Source organism: Erythrolamprus reginae, chromosome 10, assembly GCF_031021105.1.
Source record: "Erythrolamprus reginae isolate rEryReg1 chromosome 10, rEryReg1.hap1, whole genome shotgun sequence".
Classification (NCBI taxonomy): Eukaryota; Metazoa; Chordata; class Lepidosauria; order Squamata; family Dipsadidae; genus Erythrolamprus; species Erythrolamprus reginae.
Genome location: NC_091959.1, coordinates 48021018 through 48043504, shown reverse-complemented (window position 1 = coordinate 48043504; position 22487 = coordinate 48021018). Strand labels below are relative to the sequence as shown.

Below are 22487 nucleotides of genomic sequence, written 5' to 3'. Positions count from 1 at the left end.
TCGTTCCCTCCTTTCCTCTTTCCTTTCCTTCCTTCCCTCTTCCTTTCCTCTTCTTTCCTTTCCTTCCCTCTTCCCTTCCCCCTTCCCTTCCTTTCCTCTCCTTCCTTCCTTCCCTCCTTTCCTCTCCTTCCTTCCCTCTTCCTTTCCTCTTTCCTCTCCTTTTCTTTCCTTCCCTCTTCCCTTCCCCCTTCCTTTCCTCTCCTTCCTTCCTTCCTTCCCTCCCTTTCTTTCTTTTTCTCTCCCTCCTTCTTTTTTCCCCTTCCCTTCCTTTCCTCTCCTTCCTTTCCTCCATCCCTCCCTTTCTTTCTTTCTTTTCTTTCCTCTCCCTCCTTCCCTTTTCCCCTTCCCTTCCTTTCCTCTCCTTCCTTCCCCCCTTCCCTCCCTTTCTTCCTTTACTCTTTCCTTTCCTCTCCTTCCTTTCCTCTCCTTTTCTTTCCTTCCCTCTTCCCTTTCCTTTCTTTTCCTTTCCTTTCCTTCTTTCTTTTCCTTTCTCCTTTTCTTTTTACATTGCACTGGTTTCATAGGGACCTTTTGAGCAGGGTGCTTCCCTCCTTGGGATCCCACCCGAACCCAAACCCATTCCTGTAGCTGTTGTAAATTCAAGACAGACTAAAAGCTTCTCTTCTAAATCCAGCAAGTTGTGAATTCTCTCCTCGGTAGAGGCAGATGTAAGCGTCACCTGCTTGGGCAGGGGGTTGGACTACATGACCTCCAAGGTCCCTTCCAACTCTGTTAACTCTGTAACATTCCTACTGTGGATGCTTTTCTCCAGACGTTGCTTTGCTGTTGCCACTCCGTACAACACAACGGAATAAATAGGATTGTGAGATTTCCCAATCAAATGCATTCCTTTTCCTGAACACTAGGGGGCAGCAACACCCCAGGAATTTTACGCCAAGAACTCCTGTTGGACGGAAGGGCTGATCTCGGCATCCAAAGCTGTTGGATGGGGTGCAACTCAGCTGGTGTAGGTATCTGGATCGCCTCTCCGCTTTTCTTCCTCTGCCTGCTGTGTTTTTCTCTGATGCAATTGACTGTATTTTTTGCATTTTTGGGGGAGGAAAAAGGGGGAAAGAACCTGCCTACCAGGTATTCTCGTCTGGTCAGCATCCTTAGTCTATTTATTTAGTTTCAAGTTTTATTGGATTTATATGCCACCCCTCTCCGAAAACTCGGGGCGGCTAACAACAATCATGAGCAATATACAATAAAATCCAAAGTAAAAGCAAATTAAAACCCCTTAATATAAAAAAACCAAACATACATATAGACATACCATGTATACAGTTGTAACGGCCTAGGGGGAGAAGAAGTCTTAATTCCCCCATGCCTGGCGGCAGAGGTGGGTTTTAAGCAGCTTACGAAAGGCAAGGAGGGTGGGGGCAATTCTAATCTCTGGGGGGAGTTGGTTCCAGAGGGCTGGGGCCGCCACAGAGAAGGCTCTTCCCCTGGGTCCCGCCAACCGACATTGTTTAGTTGACGGGACCCGGAGAAGACCCACTCTGTGGGACCTAACTGATCGCTGGGATTCGTGCAGCAGAAGGCGGTCCCTGAGATAGTCTCAACCGGTGCCATGAAGGGCTTTATAGGTCATAACCAACACTTTGAATTGTGACCGGAAACTGATCGGCAACCAATGCAGACTGCGGAGTGTTGGTGTGACGTGGGCATATTTGGGAAAGCCCATGATTGCTCTTGCCACAGCTGAAAGATGTTTCTCTAATGTGAGCTGTGGATCGAGGAGGACGCCCAAGTTGCGAACCTTCTCTGAGGGGGTCAATGATTCTCCCCCCAGGGTGATGGACGGACAAATGGAATTGTCCTTGGGAGGCAAAACCCATAGCCACTCCGTCTTGTCTGGGTTGAGTTTGAGTTTGTTTATTTATTTATTTATTTTGTCCAATACATAATACCCATTGAAGAGAAAGATATGTAATAATATAAGTAAAGAAAAGAATAGAAGAAAAGATATAAAAGTATAGGTGAACATATTTGAAAGGAAGAAAAGATAAATGAGATAAGGAGAGACAATTGGACAGGGGACGGAAGGCACAGTGGTGCACTTATGCACGCCCCTTTGGTCAGTTTCAGCACATTATTTTATCCCCTGGTTAAGGGTTTTTTTAAAAAAATGTATTCGGAGAGAGTAACAATGAAAGCGCTTGCAAGCCAGTAAGAGCTGGGAAAATAATTGGTTAGGTCTGGAAAGAAATATTTGGAGCAAGTTAGAGCAATGAAAAAAAATCCCTGCAAAAACTTATTGCTTGGAAAAAATTCTTTGCAGAGAGTAATAATGAAAGAGCTTGCAAGCCGGTAAGAGCTGGGAAAATCATTAGCATCTGGTTAGGGCTGGAAAGAAACATTTGGAGCAAGTAGGGAATGAAAGAAAAACTACAAAGACAAGGTTTGGAAAACATTCTTTGCAGAGAGTAACAATGAAAGAGCCTGCAAGCTGGTTAGAGCTGGGAACATTGTTAGCACCTGGTTAGGGCTGGAAAGAAACTTACTCAGAGCAAGTTAGAGCAATGAACAAAAAACCCTGCAAAGACTTAGGGCTGGGAAAACATTCTTCCCAAAGAGTAACAATGAAAGAGCTTGCAATGTAAGAGCTGGGAAGATCGTTAGCACCTAGTTAGGGCTGGGGGGAAAAAGCTACATTCAGAGTATAAGAAACACTCAAATTTTTAGCCTCTTTTACGGAAGAAAAAGTTGTGCCTTGCGCTCCAAAAAAATACGGTACCTGCTGTAGGTGGGGGGTGAAAATATAATGCATTTTTATTTTTCTTTCCCTTAGAGAATCTGCGGATAAAGTCGTCTTGCACACCGGCAAATACGAGGAGCTGATTGTCTGTTCGCACGAAATCGCGGCAAGCACAGCCCAGCTGGTCGCAGCCTCCAAGGTACGACGGTTCCTTCCGAGAGAAACAACGGCAACTTCTGGATTCTTTTGTTTGTTTTGCAGTTTCCTATTTTTATTTTTATTTTTGGAAGGGGGCTCCGAAAACGCCTTATCGTTCTCCCAAAAGCGTTTTAAAAGAGAGTACAGTGTTCCCTCGATTTCCGCAGGTTTGAACTTCGCGAACAGTCTATACCGCGGTTTTTAAAAATATTAATTAAAAAACACTTCACTGTTTTTTTCCTATATCACGGTTTTTCCCACCCGATGACATCATATGTCATCGCCAAACTAATAATTTTTGCAAATAAATAACAAAAAAAATAATTATTGTTAATAAATAAATATGTTTATAAATGTCAGGATCGCTAAGTGTCTTATTCAACGGTGAGTACCAGTAATAATGGTGAATAAATGGTTGTTAAGGGAATGGGAAATGGCAATTTAGGGGTTTAAAGTGTTACGGGAAGGCTTGGGATACTGTCCATAGCCAAAAATGGTGTATTTACTTCCACATCTCTACTTTGCGGAAATTTGACTTTCGCGGGTGGTCTTGGAACACATCCCCTGCGAAAATCGAGGGAACACTATAAATGTACAGTGTTCCCTCGATTTCCGTGGGGGATGTGTTCTGAGACCGCCCGCGAAAGTCGAATTTCCGCGAATTAGAGATGCGGAAGTAAATACACCATTTTAGTAACACAAGCCTTCCCTTAACACTTTAAACCCCTAAATTACCATTTCCCATTCCCTTAACAACCATTTACTCACCATTATTACTGTTACTCACCATTGAATAAGACACTTAGTGATCCTGATATTTATAAACATAATTATTTATTAACAATAATTATTTTTTTGTTATTTATTTGCAAAAATTATTAGTTTGGCGATGACATATGACGTCATTGGGTGGGAAAAACCGTGATATAGGGAAAAAACCGCAAAGTATTTTTTAATTAATATTTTTTGAAAAACCGTGGTATAGACTGTTCGCGAAGTTCAAACCCGCGAAAATCGAGGGAACACTGTATTTGAGAAAGTTTGTATCACATCTAACAGATGCCGGTAAACATCGGTTGATACAAACTTTGAACTCTAAATAAACTGAATGAACAAACCCTTAAACTACTGATATTTAATGGAACTAACAACTGCGCTAACGTGTATGGAGAAAAACTTAGGGAAATGTATACCACCCACATGTTTGAACCATAGGCTGTAAAGAATTGAAGCCTCTTCTCCATCCCTCTCTCCCCCTTTCCTTCCTCCCCTCCCCTCCTATGCTCTCCAGTCAATTATGATTGATAGAATGTACATTATATATATATCCTTTTTATTTTTCTGTACCCTGTTTTAATGTACTATATATTCAACAAACATTTTTTTTTTAAAAAGAGAAAGTTTGTATGGCCACCCACCTCATCCTGGAGACGGCTTACGAAGATAAAAACCTAATATAAAATGATAAAAAGCCCCCCTGAGTCCCACGGAATAGGGCGGCATGGAAGCCAAATTAATTTGATTAAGTTAAATATTAAATTTAATTAAGTAACTCCCCCTCCGCCTTGTAGACAGCAGTTAATCAAATAAGCCCTTTGATGGGCTCTAGCCCACTCTGCAAAAGCAGGTCTTCAGAACTTCCCGAACGAGTGTCAAAACCGTATATGTTCCACGGGGAGGGAGCCACCACCGAGAAGGTCCTACTTGGTCCTAACTTGATGGGACCTCCTTAGAAAGGAGGACTCACTAGATTCCCTGCCTCTCTGTTCTGGTGGGCCAGGCAGATATAAAACCAGGAGAAGACGTTCCTTTAAATAAAGGATTGAAGTTTTGGGTTTTGTTTTGGATACCAGGTGAAAGCGGAGAAGCACAGCAAGAACCTCGGCAAACTCCAGGAATGTTCTCGTACGGTCAACGAGATGGCGGCTAATGTCATGGCGTCTACCAAGTCTGGCCAAGAGCAGGTAGAAGAGAAAGGTGAGGTTTTATTTAGACCAAGTTGGGAGCGGAGAATTGTGGAATATGCGAGACGGCAGAAGAGGGCAAGATTTCTGTGGATGCAGGTAACAGGAGAACGCGGGGAGTAGAGGTTGGGTCACGATCGCATCCTGAAATGAACCTCTTATCCTCTTCCGACCAGACACCATGGACTTCTCTGGGATCTCCTTGATCAAACTCAAGAAAGAGGAGATGGAGTCCCAGGTAGGCACCGCACGGATGTGGGATTCCTTAATGGGAGGGCTGGGATTTAATTTCATTTTTGAAAGAGCATGCCCCTAGAAAGGAAGGATTGGATAAGGCAGGGATGCCACGAGAGAGAGAGAGAGAGATGATATAGATAAGATAGATAGATATAGAGAGAGAGAGAGAGAGAGAGAGAGAGAGAGAGAGATGATAGATAAGTGATATATACAGGAGATAGATGATAGATAGATAGATAGATAGATAGATAGATAGATAGATAGATAGATGAGAGAGAGAGAGATGATAGATAAGATAGATAGATAGATAGATAGATGAGAGAGAGAGATGATAGATAAGATAGATATAGATAGATAGATATATTAAATAGATAGATGATAGATAGATAGATAGATAGATAGATAGATATATTAAATAGATAGATGATAGATAGATATATTAAATAGATAGATGATAGATAGATAGATGAGAGAGAGAGATGATAGATAAGATAGGTAGATAGATAGATATATTAAATAGATAGATGATAGATAGATATATTAAATAGATAGATGATAGATAGATAGATAGATAGATAGACAGATGAGAGAGAGATGATAGATAAGATAGATATAGATAGATAGATATATTAAATAAATAGATGATAGATAGATAGATGAGAGAGAGATGATAGATAAGATAGATATAGATAGATAGATAGATAGATATATTAAATAGATAGATGATAGATAGATAGATATATTAAATAGATAGATGATAGATAGATAGATATATTAAATAGATAGATGATAGATAGATAGATAGATGATAGATAGATAGATAGATAGACAGACAGACAGACAGACAGATGAGAGAGAGATGATAGATAAGATAGATAGATAGATATATTAAATAGATAGATGATAGATAGATAGATAGATAGATAGATAGATAGATATATTAAATAGATAGATGATAGATAGATATATTAAATAGATAGATAGATAGATAGATAGATCGATAAATAGATAGACAGATAGATGAGAGAGAGATGATAGATAAGATAGATAGATAGATATATTAAATAGATAGATGATAGATAGATAGATATATTAAATAAATAGATGATAGATAGATAGATAGATAGATAGATAGATAGATAGATATATTAAATAGATAGATGATAGATAGATATATTAAATAGATGATAGATAGATAGATAGATAAGAGAGAGAGAGAGAGAGAGATGATAGATAGATAAGTGATAGATACAGGAGATATATATATATATATATATATATATATATATATAGAGAGAGAGAGAGAGAGAGAGAATGCTCTGGGTCCCGTGGGTTAAACAATGTCTTCTCTGTCGTGGCCCCAGTCCTTTGGATCCAACTCCCCCCAGAGATTTGTACTGCCCACTTCTCGCCTTTTGAAAAGCGCTTAAAACACATTTTTTGTAACGATTTTACGGTTGCAAGCCGTCCTGAGACTGCGAGAAGAGGGGCCTATACATTCGATGAATAAATAAATTCCCGCCCTTCTGCAGGTGAAGGTTCTGGAACTGGAGAAGACGTTGGAGAACGAGAGGCTGCGTCTGGGAGAGCTGAGGCGGCAACATTACGCCTTGGCTGGCATTTACACGGAGAGCGCGGACGGAAAGAAGCCGACGGTCGCTCGTAAGCCGGCTTCCTTGCAGAGGCCGGCCGTGGCACAGAAGCCAGGTCAAAGCAAGCCGGACTCTGAGGTGAGCCCAGAGGGAGGGAGGGAGGGGCCCAGTGTTGGGTTGCGACCGGAAGCGTGTGGGACATGGAGCGGCGCATGCATGTGTCGGAATGAGATTTGGCTTCCGCGCATGCTCAAGAAGCAAATCTCGCAAAACCATGCACGGGCGCGTGAGATTTGGCCGATTTTTTTGGTTTCACACATGTGAGGAATCCCAGCAGATTCCTAGAGAGGCCCCACGGAGGCTTCTCCCCAACTTTTCTGGCAGTTTTCTCCTAGGAGATTCTTAGAGAGGCCCCATGGAGGCTTCTCCCTGCCTTTTTCGGCCCTATTTCCTCCCAGGAGATTCCTAGACAGGCCCCACGGAGGCTTCTCCCTGCCTTTTTCGGCCCTATTTCCTCCCAGGAGATTCCTAGACAGGCCCCACGGAGGCTTCTCCCTGCCTTTTTCGGCCCTATTTCCTCCCAGGAGATTCCTAGAGAGGCCCCACAGAGGCTTCTCCCGGCCATTTCCGGTTGCCGTTTCCTCCCAGGAGATTCCTAGAGAGGCCCCACGGAGGCTTCTCCCGGCCATTTCCGGTTGCCGTTTCCTCCCAGGAGATTCCTAGAGAGGCCCCAGGGTGGCTTCTCCCTGCCTTTTCCTGCCGTTTCCTCCCAGGAGATTCCTAGAGAGGCCCCACAGAGGCTTCTCCCTGCCTTTTCCAGCTGTTTCCTCCCAGGAGATTCCTAGAGAGGACCAAAGAGACCTCTCCCCTCCTTTTCCGGCCCAGTTTCCTCCCAGGAGATTCCTTGAGAGGCCCCACGGAGGCTTCTCCCTGCCTTTTCCAATTACAGTTTGGAGGCTCGGGTTTGTAAGTGGAAAATGGTTCTTGAGAAGAGGCAAAAAAATCTTGAACACCCGGTTCTTATTATTATTATTATTTATTGGATTTGTATGCCGCCCCTCTAGAAAAGTTCGTAAGTAGAGGTGTTTGTAGGTAGAGGTCCCACTGTACTAAGAGTGTCTAAAAACACAGAAAAATTCTATCTAATATTCTGAATATTCTATGGAATATTCTGCCTTTTTAATATTTCCTAGGATATTTCATTTTTTTCTAGGGGAGGGGTGGGTGCTAATTTCCTACAGCGAGAAACAGCTATGGAAATGCGGCTTTTATTTTCCACTTTCCGGCTACCGTTTCCTCCCTCTCTTTCTCAGCTGGCCCAGGACGGGGTCTACCAAGCCCATGTAGTTAACTTCTAAGGCAAATCCAACCCGCAACAGAACCTAGGAGCAGCCGGGGCCAGGAAAATTGGGCTCCGGCATTTGCCTACCCCTCGAGGAATTCAACCCTTGGATCTGCCGATACCCCAAAACATAGATTTTTGGTGGAGGATTAAGGCGTCTGCACCTTTCCAAGACTTTCTACGGCGGGAGACATTAAGACATTCCAGTCCCTTTATAAATCTGTGTTTTAAACAGATTAAAAACTTCCAGCGCCGGTTTTGAGATCATCACTTCTGCCCCGCGACCATCAACGAGAAGGCAGATGAAAGGGAATTAAGAGCTCGCCGATTACTATTTATAAGCAATAGGAATCATTTTGGGAACTATTTCGAGTTAATATTGGTGTATCTAATTATTCCACGAAGATGTTTTTAAAAGAAATGTGAATTTCTGTGGCTAATGTTGTCGGTTGTCTAGATGATGGTCCTTTGTAGTGTTTTATGCCGAGATCTGAAGCATTATATATATATATATATATATATTAAAAAATGGGGAGGGAGCAGGAAATGACTTGGGGTGGGTAATAAAATACCTTTTAAGAGATTTTATAGTACACAATTTAAGGATTTATACAGAGGAGAAAGTATCAAAACCTTCAGCGGTTTTGTTCAAAAATGCCTTCAACCAGTGCTTCCCAAACCTGGGTAAAATTACCCCAAATTTGATTAAAAATCATTTCCACACCCACCTACCCGCCCAGCCCTTTGGGTAAGAAATATACATTCCCCATCGCACAAACGGGGAAATTTAAATTGAATTGAATTAAATTAAATTTAAAACTAGATTGCCAAGTCGGTTTAAAAGTCTCCCAAAGTTTTCCCTGTTCAAGTTGGGGGGAAAAAATTAACGAAATGACCAAATCTGTTGAAATTAAGCGATGAAGATGGCTCGATTTTATAACACAGGTAAATCCGTTCAGCAATCGTTCAAATATGCTGGAGGGAGTTTGCATAAGATTTTCTGATAAGCTGGGCTTAGGGGTAATGAAGGAAAAAAAATTTGGGAAGCACTGCCTTAAAAACTCCCTTAGGAAATCCGTGCAAATTAGGAAAAGTCGCTCCACTTAAATTACAATAGCTGGGGAGGACTAAAGGAAAGAGAGAGCTATTCGGATGGGAATTGTTCTTAACCAAACTTTTACCGTTAAGGAAAACATTTTTCGCTTATTAAAATTGATTTAGCTGAAACTGGGTTGTGTCATTATTTGGGGGAAGGAGGGCGTATTTGGTTAGCATTCCTTAAGACATGAAGGTTTTATTAACGCTCAAAAAAATTTCCAAGGAAAGGTGTTGTGGTTAGCTCTGGCCCAGCTCCTGCCCCAAGGACTGTAGATGTGTGGGAGACAGGCCTGTTTTGCTCTCGGTGGAATCTGCTGATGAAGGCTCCTCTGACCAAGAAGACATGAGTGACAGGGAGGAGAGTGTGGCAGACAGCTCAGAAGGAGATCAATTATCTAGCTCCTCCTTGGATTCGGAACAAGAGTTAATGATACAGCCACGCATGCGGAGGGCAATGCATAGGCAGCAACAACTGAGAGATTATTATCAAAGAAAATGAGGCCATCTGTGGTTGGGTGGGGCTGTGGTCATTAGTGAGGCTGCTATAAAGAGCAGCCTGTGGGTTTGGCCATTGTGGAGGATTATCTGATTGTTGTGTTTCGTGACTGCTTTACTGACTTGGACCTTTTGTGTGCTGATTTTCCCCCGCTTTGAAACTAAACCAGAGCAAAGTGTGTTTCACTTTGTGAAAGAAGAAGGACTGTGAATTGCCTCACAGCTGCAAGCTAAGTATCACAGAACTGATAAGGGACTTGTACCAATTACCAGTTTGTTTGGAGACCAGTGCTCTTGGCTATACCAAAAGAAGGCTTGGTTTAAGTGAATTTTCATTATAAAGAACATTGTTTTGAATTTTCAAACGTGTGTGTGTCTGAAATTTGTACCTGTGAATTGTTGGGAGGATTCTACCAGAGAGCCCGACAGAACACAAAGGAATGGTTCAAACTGGGTCCTTGTCCAACAAACAGAGAAATCGGAATTATCAGGGAAATTAAACATGCCTGGGATAAACATAGATCCATTGTAAGATAAAATATAGGAAATAGTATAAGGGCAGACTAGATGGACCACGAGGTTTTTTTCTGCCATCAATCTTCTAGGTTTCTATGTAAATGGAAAATGGTTCTTGAGAAGAGGCATAAAAAAATCTTGAACACCCGCTAGAAAAGTTCATAAGTAGAGGCGTTCTTAGGAAGAGGTACCACTGTATTTTTTTTACCCCATTGATCATCTTTAATAGATTTTACAGATTGACAAAGAGTTGAAAGGGACCTTTCTTGGAGGTCATCTAGTCCAACCCCCACCCACCCAAAAAGGAGATCCAACATCTGCCTCCACCTAGAATTGAACTCACAATCTTCTGATTGTGAGACAAGAACTCCACCTTTAGGCCACAGCAGCTGATGTAGATCGGACAATGTTAGAAAATGTCAGAGGAGTCCTATTGGATAGAGGCCCACTAAGATACTCCGTTAGGGTATAAATTGCCCATAGAAACATAGAAGACTGACGGCAGAAAAATACCTCATGGTCCATCTTGTCTGCCCTTATACTATTTCCTGTATTTTATCTTAGGATGGATCTATGTTTATCCCAGGCATGTTTAAATTCAGTTACTGTGGATTTATCTACCACGTCTGCTGGAAGTTTGTTCCAAGCATCTACTACTCTTTCAGTAAAATATTTTCTCATGTTGCCTTTGATCTTTCCCCCAACTAACTTCAGATTGTGTCCCCTTGTTCTTGTGCTCACTTTCCCATTAAAAACACTTCCCTCCTGGACCTTATTTAACCCTTTAACATATTTAAATGTTTCGATCATGTCCCCCCTTTTCCTTCTGTCCTCCAGACTCTACAGATTGAGTCCATGAAGTCTTTCCTGATACGTTTTATGCTTAAGACCTTCCCCCATTCTTGTAGCCCGTCTTTGGACCCCTTCAATTTTGTCAATATCTTTTTGTAGGTGAGGTCCCCAGAACTGGACACAGTATTATTCCAAATGGGGTCTCACCAGCACTCTATATAGCGGGATCATAATCTCCCTCTTCCTGCTTGTTATACTTCTGGCTATGCAGCCAAGCATCCTACTTGCTTTCCCTACCGCCTGACTGCACTGTTCACCCATTTTGAGACTGTCAGAAATCACGACCCCTCAATCCTTCTCTTCTGAAGTTTTTGCTAACACAGAACTGCCAATACAATACTCAGATTGAGGATTCCTTTTCCCCAAGTGCATTATTTGACATTTGGAAATCTCAAATTCCGAGCATGTTAAAGGGTTATTTCGCTCCGTTTAACTTATAAAAATCGGGCGAGTTGCAAATCAGCATAATTAAACAAGCTTATCATCATTCAAAAACAAGAAGCGTTCTGGTTTCCGATTCCAAAACAAAACCCAGCCGACAACGGTTCGTACAAAAAAACGTAGGATTCTTTTTAATGAATAACCACTGCAACCCCAAAATTTTATTTCTATAAAACAGCAATTCTACAAGAAAAATAAGGAGCAGCGGGGTCCGCTTGGAGGTTGTCCTCGAGGCCACAATCTTAAGTTGTACAACGAAGTTGAACAGGCAGGCGTGATACACGAGGAATTTGTCCCGGAAAGCGAGGAAGGTGATCTCAGGCACATTTGCTGGAGATGATGGCTATCCCATCGTAGTTTAAGATTGGCTTGTTCCAGAATGAAAGGCTAAACCACTGATTCGTGGGCCCCCAAAGCACTGGGGAAACTCTCGGGCGGTAGGATTATCAAATGGCCTTAAACGATCTCTCTCTTCCGCTTCCTTTCCTAGGACAGAAATGAGCCAATTCAGACTTGAGCAACTGGCTTTTCTTGCACGCCTTATTAAAAAATAAAAAATCCAGTAAACTGATCTGCAGATCTGGTGCTGGGCATCGGGTGAATAAAGGCTTAGCAACAATCCTTTTTCCACAATTTAAATGCCAGTCAAGACCAGTCAGACCAGTTTCATACTGCGACATTCCACATCCCTCTGTAGTTGCATACTTTTGTGTAGAAAAATGGGGAGGAGAAACAATTAAGACCACGGTATAAAATTGCAGCTATTTCCCCCTTCCCAATTTGGGGGCACATGGCTTCTTAAATGCTTCAAATGCATTTGGCTGTTGTTATTTTTCTTTTAAAGGGCCTTTAAAAAAAAAAAAAAAAAGTCTTGCGTAAACACAACTATTGCAAACCCTCTTTATCAAAAAGCGAGCGAGAAATAACGTTTTCCACCCTGAGAGCCGGTTTCTGCCATTTGGGCTGTTGGAAAAGTCTGCTCTAAGCAGCATGGCTGAAATACTACAAGACAAGGTTATAAAACCTCCCTGACATTGACCTATAATCGGTTCCTTGGCCCGAACTGACCACTGGGAGAAAAATTCTCCTTGATGCTTCTTTCCGTCACACCTTGAGTACCTGCAAGAGGGGGCTAACTATTGGTGTAAACCTACAGGCGCAAGAAATAGAGGTAGGAGACTATTTGCAACAACCTCCACACCACCCTGACTTTAGTGAGTAGGGGGTCTTAGCTAAGGGTTTGGGGGTTTCCATTTTTTTGCCTCCAAAACGTGCACGGATTGTGCCTCAATAGCTTTCCTGGCCTGTCACTCCAATGTAAGCTGGAATACTTACCTGGTCATTAACAATGACCTTCACCAGTCTCAATCTTGCCCAAAGCTCCAAATTTTTTAATAAGGGAGGAGGCTAAAAAATTGCAACCCTGATTAAACGTGGCCCTTTCCTCTAGTTATTTTTTTAAAGAGCCGTTTTTTAAAGGAAAGGTCCTTGCATAAACAAAACCCTCGTTATCAAAAAGCGAGCGGGGAAATAATGTTTTCCACGGGACCAAACTTTGCTTTCCCCGATCAGTGATAAACCTTCCAGCAAACACCCAAGATCTGCCTTTGCAAACATGGACAATGGCTACTTTTCCTTCCAAACTCTCGACACGTGAAAAAGAGGAACCGTAAAAAGGAACTTCTTTCTACGTGGTGGGTTCTAAGGCACAATTTAGCCCTTCAACTAGCGTTAACATGCAGTACAAAACTTTAAGTGCGTCGCAGCCGTAGCAGCCTCTATCCAAATGTGTCTCTGCACAAAGATTATAAAGTTTGGGAAATAAATGAGCACTTATTTTGGGGAGGGGAAGAGAGGTTGCGTCTTAACAGGAAGATAATGATTGGATGTCATTTTCAGAGAGGGAGACAGTAAAATTAATACATGGGCATTAATTTTCCTTTTCTCACTGCTATTGTGCAAAGTCTGGAATTGGGGGGGTGCGACCCTTGAGACATTAAGCCCCTGAGAAACTCCTGGACCTGACCAGTTGTCTAGAAATGTCATTTTCCCGCTTCAGCTACACAACAGTGGCCGACAACAAACTTCCTTAAAAACTGAAGACAGTGGAGAAAACACCCAATTATGTTGCGAAACCGCAATGCGGGAAGGAATAGAAGGCGCGTCGCAGAAAGACTCCGAGAATCACACTTTTTCTCAGTTAAATATATATATATATATAAAGAAGTGGGAAGTCACAACCGAGAAATTGCGAGAAATAAGTGCCTTAAGGCCTTGTTCTTGATTCCCTCTTGCTTTTTTTAAGATTGTGCAACACCTTTGAAAGACAAAAGCAGTTGGCATCAAGACTCGTCTTTGCAAAGAGTTTTTAAGTGCAAGGACTAGGTGTTTCGTAAGTCACCTCGTGGCCCAAACGACACATCCACACAAAAGCACTCAACTGGCCGAGACACATTTGATAAAAAGGGTGGTTGAAGCTTATGATTTACTCAGAGGGCAGAATCGTGCAAGTGGGGTTTTTTTCCCCTAGCATTAGATGTCTCTTGGGGTGCCCCACTTCCTGCAAGCAGCAACTTGGGGGAGAATCTGTAGGGATGGGCTCCCTGGGGTGAATTAATTTGCAGAGCGTTCAACAATTTCCCACGAGAAAAAAAAAGCAAGGGTACAGAACCAGGTGGGTATAAAAATCCTGAGTGATGCTTGCAAACCTCTGCAGTGTAAGGCATAAAAATGCTTTCCTCGTTTTTTTGTTTTTTTAACAACTGTTCACATCTTTAGGAAGGGATGGAATTAAGTCACAGAACAAGCTCCAGATCTTGGCAAGAAAATCTCAAAAAGTCTTGAATTCAGAAGGAATCGTTCTCGCCCAAGAGAATCCTACACTCCCCAAGTGGCATTTTTGCAGATTACTTACAAGTGTTAGATGGCTTTGATTAATGACCAAAGGAGTATAACCCAATGTTTTGGTTTAACCTTTCTCAACTTAAGCTCGTGGCTTAAAAGCAGAATCCGTTTTGCTCTGGAATTCTGGAATCGCTTAAGAAAAGTACTCATGGTTAGGATGCGATATAGCCAGGGTATAGTTAAGGAATCATGGTAAATAGCTTGAATTAAGAAGGGACAGTGCGAAACAAGAAGGAGAAAGAGAAAAAAAGAAAGCTGGAATGGATCTATCGAGACTTCTGGGTTCTTTCCAGAAAAGATGAAACCAAAGGACATTTTTTGCACCAGCTGAAAGTCAAAACTGGCAACAGAATCCCGATAATGGATGTAGTGTTCTCACAGCTTCGCACTCCTGTTTCTCACAAGTCAATCCACCCCTTGTTATCGCCCCCCCCCCCCTTTCAAATACCAGCCCTCCCCCTTAATTTTTTTTTATTTGCGGCACCCACCAATTTCAGAGAAGTGTTGGATGACTATAGACAAACTATTTAACTATCTATTCAGGTAGAACTCAGCCCGGAGATATTTTGCAAGACGCGTTTTTCTGAATTTTTTTTTCCACGTACAGCGTCGTGTATCTAATTTTCAGTTTTTCACTTTGATTTTTTTTCCTTTTTTTAAGAAAAGCCTATTTTCTGGGGGGGGGGGGGGGGGAGAGGACATACATTAGTAAAAAAAGGAAGGATTGGGAAAAGACTTTTTTAAAGTTCCAAAAAGTAGATACAAGATTTCCAGGTGTAGGCTAACTTTGGTTTAGGATTAAGGACTGGGAATATAAAACTGGAGAGACGAATCGGCTTAAAGTAAGAGACAAGCATTCGAGGTCATTCTTGGACCAGGGATATTTCTGGGCTCACGTGTTTCCCAAGATACAGACATATTAAAAAGCCAAGATTTTCTACAACCCTGTTAGGAAAAATATTACCAAGAGGCACACAACCCTTGTCACAAGCCAAAGTCGTGAACGGATGTAGGATAAGAGAGGTACAAGAAGTAGAAGGACAAAGTGTTTTGCTCCAGTGGATCGAATATCATGACGGATCGAATATTCCTGATTTACTTTCAAGAGCAGCGATTTAAATCTCTATTTGCTGTTTTTTATTTCCTAAAGAAATATCCTGAGTTTTCCTGGGTACAAATAGCTGATTTTCCAACCCTCGCCCTCCGAAAATTGGCAGCCCGTTGCTCAAATGGATCGGATTAGATTAGTGGGGGAAAATACCTCTCTCCCATCACCACCACTGCGGCTAAACACACACAAAAATTTGCTAACTCAGAACCACAAGCTCGCTAGTCCCTAACGGTGTTTTGTGCCAACTCAACACGAGTCATTTTTTATTATTATTGCCATTTCTGTTCGCAGAACATATATTCAAAAAGCTAACCGTCCGGGGATTAGAGGTTTCCCGTTTCTGGAATTGCTTTTTTTTTCACAAATTAAGGAATACAAAAGAACTTAAAAGATTTTCCTGGGATTGGTGGCGTTTGGGTGCCACGACGGCTGGGATCTTCTCGGAAGAACAAGGCAAGTCGACAATGGAAGCACTTCACCGATTCTACACTGGTTCCGACGTTCTTCGCCGGAAGGGCTGGACGGAGACCGGATTCTCTCTTTAAATTAAGGAATAATAATAATAATAATAGTGATCAAAAACGGCGGTCTTGGCAGGATCCGTTGTCGACGGTTCCCTTTGCGCCCGTTAAAATTCCCCCGTTGACTTTCGCTTGGGTTTCCAGCTTCGAAGGATCTCGTAAAGGTCAGCACCAGTGTAACAAGAGTCCGAAAACAGAAAAACACGGGATGGCGTTTTCATTCCATGATGAAACCGGGGTTGGGGGGCAGGCGAGGCGGGGGCCTTTGGGGCGGCGTGGACGGGTAGAGCGCTAGAAACGGATTCGTGTAACCTGTAGGCGGCGCTTGGCCTGGCGGTGGTGGAGCCCCCGTCCTCGGAGGGAGCGGAGGATACGGATATGGATTATGGCCCATGGCCGCCATGAACGGTGTCGGGAAGCGCCCTGCGGGGACCGCGGACACTGAAGGGGGAGGCGGGGGAGGGTTGCGGCGGGGCATCACCGAAGGAGGCGTGTTGGCCTCGGAAGTCTGGTGCAACACGGGCGGAGGGGGCACGGGGGGCCGCCGGGGTCCTTTCAGGACCAACTCTTGGAGTTTTTCTATTTTAACCCGCCGCAGATGAGCTAGTTTCCGTTCGCTCTGATATTCATCGATAAAGGTGTCCAGGGGGACGTCGCCGTCCAGGAACTTCTCGGCCATGTTCTGTTGGGAAGAGGGAAGGAATTGTAATAATAATAATAATAATAATAATAATAATAATAATAATAATAATAATAAATTTTTATTGGATTTGTATGCCGCCCCTCTCCGCAGACTCGGGGCGGCTAACAACAATAATAAACACAACATGATAAAATACAGGAAATGGTATAAGGGCAGACTAGATGGACCAGGAGGTCTTTTTCTGCCGTCAGTCTTCTAGGTTTCTATGAGGGAGGGAAGGAAGGAAGGAAGGAAGGAAAGAAAGAAGGAAGGAAAGAAGGAAGGACGGAAGGAAAGAAGGAAGGAAAGAAGGAAGGAAGAAAGGAAGGAAAGAAGGAAGGAAGGAGGGAAGGAAGGAAGGATGTGCTCTATCAGAGTATAAAGTATAAAGTATAAAGGTTTATGGTGTCGTGGTTAAAGTGCTGGACTGTAAACCAGGAAACTGTGAGTTCTAGTTCCTCCTTAGACTTGAAAATCTGGTCGGGTGAATTTGGGCCAATCATCAGGAGATTATGAATTATCTAGTCTTACATGAAATCCAAGTGGGTGACTTTGGACCAACCACCTATCATCACAGCAAGAAGTTCCCTGTATATACACAGCGTAATATCTATGTATGCTACCAATACGTACTTAATAATAATAATAATAATAATAATAATAATTTATTGGATTTGTATGCCGCCCCTCTTCGCAGACTCGGGGCGGCTAACAACAATAATAAAAACAATATAACAGTGATACAAACACAACATGTACAATCCAATAATAAAATACAACTAAAAACCCCTAGTATAAAACCAAACATACACATAGATATACCATGCATAACTTGTAATGGCCTAGGGGGAAGGAATATCTTAACTCCCCCATGCCTGGCGGTATAAGTGAGTCTTGAGTAGTTTACGAAAGACAGGGAGGGTGGGGGCAGTTCTAATCTCCAGGGGGAGTTGGTTCCAGAGGGCCGGGGCCGCCACAGAGAAGGCTCTTCCCCTGGGGCCCGCCAAACGACATTGTTTAGTCGACGGGACCCGGAGAAGGCCAACTCTGTGGGACCTTATCGGTAGCTGGGATTCGTGCGTGTAAGGAAGGGAGGCAATAATAATAATAATAATAATAATAATAATAATAATAACAACAACAACAACAACAACAACAACAAGAGAGAGTTGGAAGGGGCCTTGGAGGTCTTCTAGTCCAACCTCCTGCTTAGGCAGGAAACCCTACACCAGACAGCAGTAAAAAAAGCAAATTCCATGCTTGGCATGATTAGGAAGGGAATCGAAAATAGGTCGGCAAGTGTTGTGTTGCCTCTGTACAAATCAATGGTGAGACCACACTTGGAGTCCTGTGTACAGTTCTGGTCACCACATCTCAAGAAGGATATAATGGAACTGGGAAAGGTGCAAAAAAGGGCAACGAGAATGATCCAGGAAATGGAGCCCCCTCCCTTATGAAACCAGGTTGCAAGGCCTCGGTCTCTTCAGCCTTAAGAGATGGCGTTGAAGGGATGACTTGATCGAAGGGTATAAAATCCTGCATGAGATAGAAAAGGTGGATGGAGAAAAATTCTTTTCTCTACCACACAATACTAGGACGAGGGGGCCCTCCCTAAAGCTCACAGGTAAGAAAGTGAGGACAAATCAAGGGAAATATTTCTTCACCCAGAGGGTCCTTGGTTGATGGAATTAACTTCCAGAAGAGGTCGTGACAGCTGTCAGCCTGGAGAGCTTCAAGGCAGGATTAGACAGATTCATGGATGCCAAGTGTATCATAGGGGGTGATTGAAACGGTTGTCCAAGTGCTGCCTCTATGTTGGTTGAGCCAGGCAGGGTTCCCTTGAGTACCATTTGTTGGGGGTCAAGGGAAAGGGAGGGTCTTGCCTTCTCTTTCTGCTCAAGATCTCCATGGACAATTGGTGGGACACAGAATGCTGGACTTGATGGGCTTTGGCCCGATTCAGCAGGGCTCTTCTTAGTTTCTTATGTTCTCTCTCTCTCTCTTTCTATAGTTCTCTCTATCATATCTCTCTCTCTCGCTCTATCTATCATCTATCTATTTATCTATCTATCTATCTATCTATCTATCTATCTATCTATCTAACATCTATCTATCTAACATTTATCTATCTATCATCTATCTATCTATCTATCTCTATCTCTCTATCTATCTATTTATCTCTCTCTCTCTCTCTCTCTCTCTCTTTATCTATCTATCTATCTATCTATCTATCTATCTATCTATCTATCTATCTATCTATCTATCTATCTATCTGTGGTTATTGAAACGGATGTCCAAGTGCCGCCTCTATGTTGGTTGAGGCAGGCAGGGTTCCCTTGAGTACCATTTGTTGGGGGTCCAGGGAAAGGGAGGGTCTTGCCTTCTCTTTCTGCTCAAGATCCCCATGGACAATTGGTGGGCCACTGTGAGACACAGAATGCTGGACTCGATGGGCTTTGGCCTGATTCACCAGGGCTCTTCTTAGGTTCTTATGGTTATCCAACCTCAGAAGTTTTTTTTTAAAAAAGTATCCCAGCCAGCCCCGATAGCAGATGTTTCGTACGGTGTTTACCTCGGTGTCTTCTTCAATTTTGGCCCCTTCTGTCTGAAGCAGTGCGAGGAGGGTCTCCAGCGAAGCATTGTTGGATTGTCTGTCTGCAAACCAAGAAGAGGAGTGGTGGGACAACCATAAATTAAAGTCCAGCTCATAAATGAATGATTACCACAGAGTAAAAACATTTAGAAAGTAAAAACCCAGAAGAGAAGCTATAAATGTGAGTGCAATGCATTTCGGTTCAGAACTGGCAATAATTATATGCTGGTAATGTTTGTTTGGTTTTTTTGAAGATTTTTATTTACAAATACATATAAAAAACAGAAAACATTTAAAAACAGTGGACAAGTTGGTTTATATTTCTCATGATATCCATTATCCAGTTGCGACCCTATCTGGATCGGGAATCACTGCTCACAGTCACTCATGCCCTCATCACCTCGAGGCTCGACTACTGTAACGCTCTCTACATGGGGCTACCTTTGAAAAGTGTTCGGAAACTTCAGATCGTGCAGAATGCAGCTGTGAGAGCAATCATGGGCTTCCCCAAATATGCCCATGTTACACCAACACTCCGCAGTCTGCATTGGTTGCCGATCAATTTCCGGTCGCAATTCAAAGTGTTGGTCATGACCTATAAAGCCCTACATGGCAATGGACCAGATTACCTCCGGAACCGCCTTCTGCCGCACGAATCCCAGCGGCCAGTTAGGTCCCACAGAGTGGGTCTTCTCCAGGTCCCGTCGACTAAACAAAGTCGCTTGGCGGGACCCAGAGGAAGAGCCTTCTCTGTGGTGGGCCCGGCCCTCTGGAACCAACTCCCCCAAGAGATTAGAATTGCCCCCACCCTCCTTGCCTTTTGTAAGCTTCTAAAAAACCACCTCTGCCGCCAGGCATGGGGGAACTGAGATACACTTCCCCCTAGGCCTTTACAATTTTATGCATGGTATGTCTGTATGTATGATTGGTTTTTATATAATGGGTTTTTAACTGTTTTTAGTATTGGATTTTGTTATATACTGTTTTATTGCTGTTGTTAGCCGCCCCAAGTCTGCGGAGAGGGGCGGCATACAATCCAATAAATGAATGAATGAATGAATGAATGAATGAATGAATAAATACTTATTCATACTTATGTAGCTAATATAAACAATTAACTTACAATTTTTTTCAAAAAGGTCTTTCCTTCTTTCTTCCTTTTTTTCTTTGCCCACGATATTTAAACCTCTATTTCTTTCTCCTTAATCACTACGTCTTGTATTTTAACTATCTGTTTTGAACTTTTCCATTTTTCTTATCTAGCATTTCTTCTAAGCACACATTGTTTTTTCCCCCGTATAATTTGATTTTTTTCACAGCCCCACCACATATGGTAATACGAGCCCTGTTCTTTCTTGCATTTCCAACATTTTGCTGTATACTTTTTATCAATTTTTGCCAATTGGAAAGGTGTTATGTACCATCTAAAAAACATCTTGTTCTCCTGGTAGGATGTTGCTAGTGTCCATTTTTTTATTTCTGTCCCAGATTTTCTGCCATTCATTTAGATTAATAAATTCTTAGGATCAATTGAGCCAAAGTAGGATGGGAACAAAGCAGAGTTTAAACTCTTTTGCAAAATACAGGAGCCTGTTGGAAGCCAGGCCAAACTACGTAACTGATGAGTACTGAAATAATACCAGCTGCTTGGAAACTCTCTACCACCCTGCTCCCTGTTTTTATTACAAGACAATATACTCCACAGAGCTTTGGAGGGCTGGGCAAGGAAACCTGGCAGGGTCCCAAGCGGAGTGGCTCCCTCCAGGGACTGGAACTACCAGTGTGCAGGATGTATCTGTTCTTATCAACACCTCCTATCCCCAAACATTTATTCTCACCACCGGCAGCTTAAAAAGTTTTAGCTTTTCTATTCGTTTCGTTCTAAATTAAATTACGTTTTATATTTTGATGCCAGAGCCAACAATGATTTTAACGGAGACAACTTTCCTTTTTAGATTAAAAGAGTAGATTAAAGTTTAAATTATCTCCAGATTAACGAACCGCTGCTCAACTCATTAACTGTGCACATTCTTAAACGATTGAATCAACACCATACTTTGCTACATATTTATATTAATTATTAAATTAATATAAATTTAATAATTATTAAATTATTAAATTAAGATAAATTATATTAATTAATCAGGGGTTCTCAACCTTTCTAATAGAAACATAGAAGACTGACGGCAGAAAAAGACCTCCTGGTCCATCTAGTCTGCCCTTATACTATTTCCTGTATTTTATCTTAGGATGGATATATATATTTATCCCAGGAATGTTTAAATTCAGTTACCTGTGGATTTACCAACCACATCTGCTGGAAGTTTGTTCCAAGGATCTACTACTCTTTCAGTAAAATAATATTTTCTCACATTGCTTTTGATCTTTCCCCCAACTAACTTCAGATTGTGGCCCCTTGTTCTTGTGTTCACTTTCCTATGAAAAACACTTCTCTCCTGGACCTTATTTAACCCTTTAACATATTTAAATGTTTCCATCGTGTCCCCCCTTTTCCTTCTGTCCTCCAGACTCTACAGATTGAGTTCATTAAGTCTTTCCTGATACGTTTTATGCTTAAGACCTTCCACCATTCTTGTAGCCCGTCTTTGGACCCGTTCAATTTTGTCAATATCTTTTTGTAGGTGAGGTCTCCAGAACTGGACACAGTATTCCAAATGGGGTCTCACCAGCGCTCTCTACAGCGGGATCACAATCTCCCTCTTCCTGCTTGTTATACCTCTAGCTATGCAGCCAAGCATCCTACCTCCTTTCCCTACCGCCTGACTGCACTGTTCCCCCATTTTGAGACTGTCAGAAATCACGACCCCTAAATCCTTCTCTTCTGAAGTTTTTGCTGACACAGAACTGCCAATACAATACTCAGATTGAGGATTCCTTTTCCCCAAGTGCATTATTTCACATTTGGAAACATTAAACTGCAGTTTCCATTGCTTTGACCATTTATCTAGTAAAGCTAAATCATTTACCATATTACAGACCCCTCCAGGAATATCAACCCTATTGCACACTTTAGAGTCATCGGCAAATAGGCAAACACAGAACTGCCAATGCAATATCTCCAGATTAACGAACCGCTGCTCAACTCATTAACTGTATACATTCTTAAACAATTGAATCAACACCATACTTGGCTACATATTTATATTAATCAAGGGTTCTCAACCTTTCTAATGCCGTGAATTTAATACAGTTCCTCATGTGGTGGTGACCCCCCCAACC

At 42.3% G+C, this 22487-nt stretch overlaps 2 protein-coding genes across 2 annotated transcripts in view; one reads left to right on the top strand and one right to left on the bottom strand.

The window, feature by feature from the left end:
• Nucleotides 1–9261, top strand: part of HIP1R (huntingtin interacting protein 1 related) — a 69242-nt gene extending 59981 nt beyond the window's left edge. Inside the window, exons 27-32 of the mRNA XM_070763216.1 lie at nt 867–967; nt 2795–2900; nt 4753–4876; nt 5040–5101; nt 6633–6830; nt 8006–9261. Coding sequence (XP_070619317.1) covers nt 867–967; nt 2795–2900; nt 4753–4876; nt 5040–5101; nt 6633–6830; nt 8006–8050 — 636 coding nt within the window. The 3' untranslated portion in view covers nt 8051–9261. The remainder of the gene's footprint in view (nt 1–866; nt 968–2794; nt 2901–4752; nt 4877–5039; nt 5102–6632; nt 6831–8005) is intronic.
• Nucleotides 9262–11544: 2283 nt separating this feature from the next.
• Nucleotides 11545–22487, bottom strand: part of VPS37B (VPS37B subunit of ESCRT-I) — a 32759-nt gene continuing 21816 nt past the window's right edge. Inside the window, exons 3-4 of the mRNA XM_070763181.1 lie at nt 19227–19309; nt 11545–16654 (exon numbers count right to left, since the gene is read on the bottom strand). Coding sequence (XP_070619282.1) covers nt 16190–16654; nt 19227–19309 — 548 coding nt within the window. The 3' untranslated portion in view covers nt 11545–16189. The remainder of the gene's footprint in view (nt 16655–19226; nt 19310–22487) is intronic.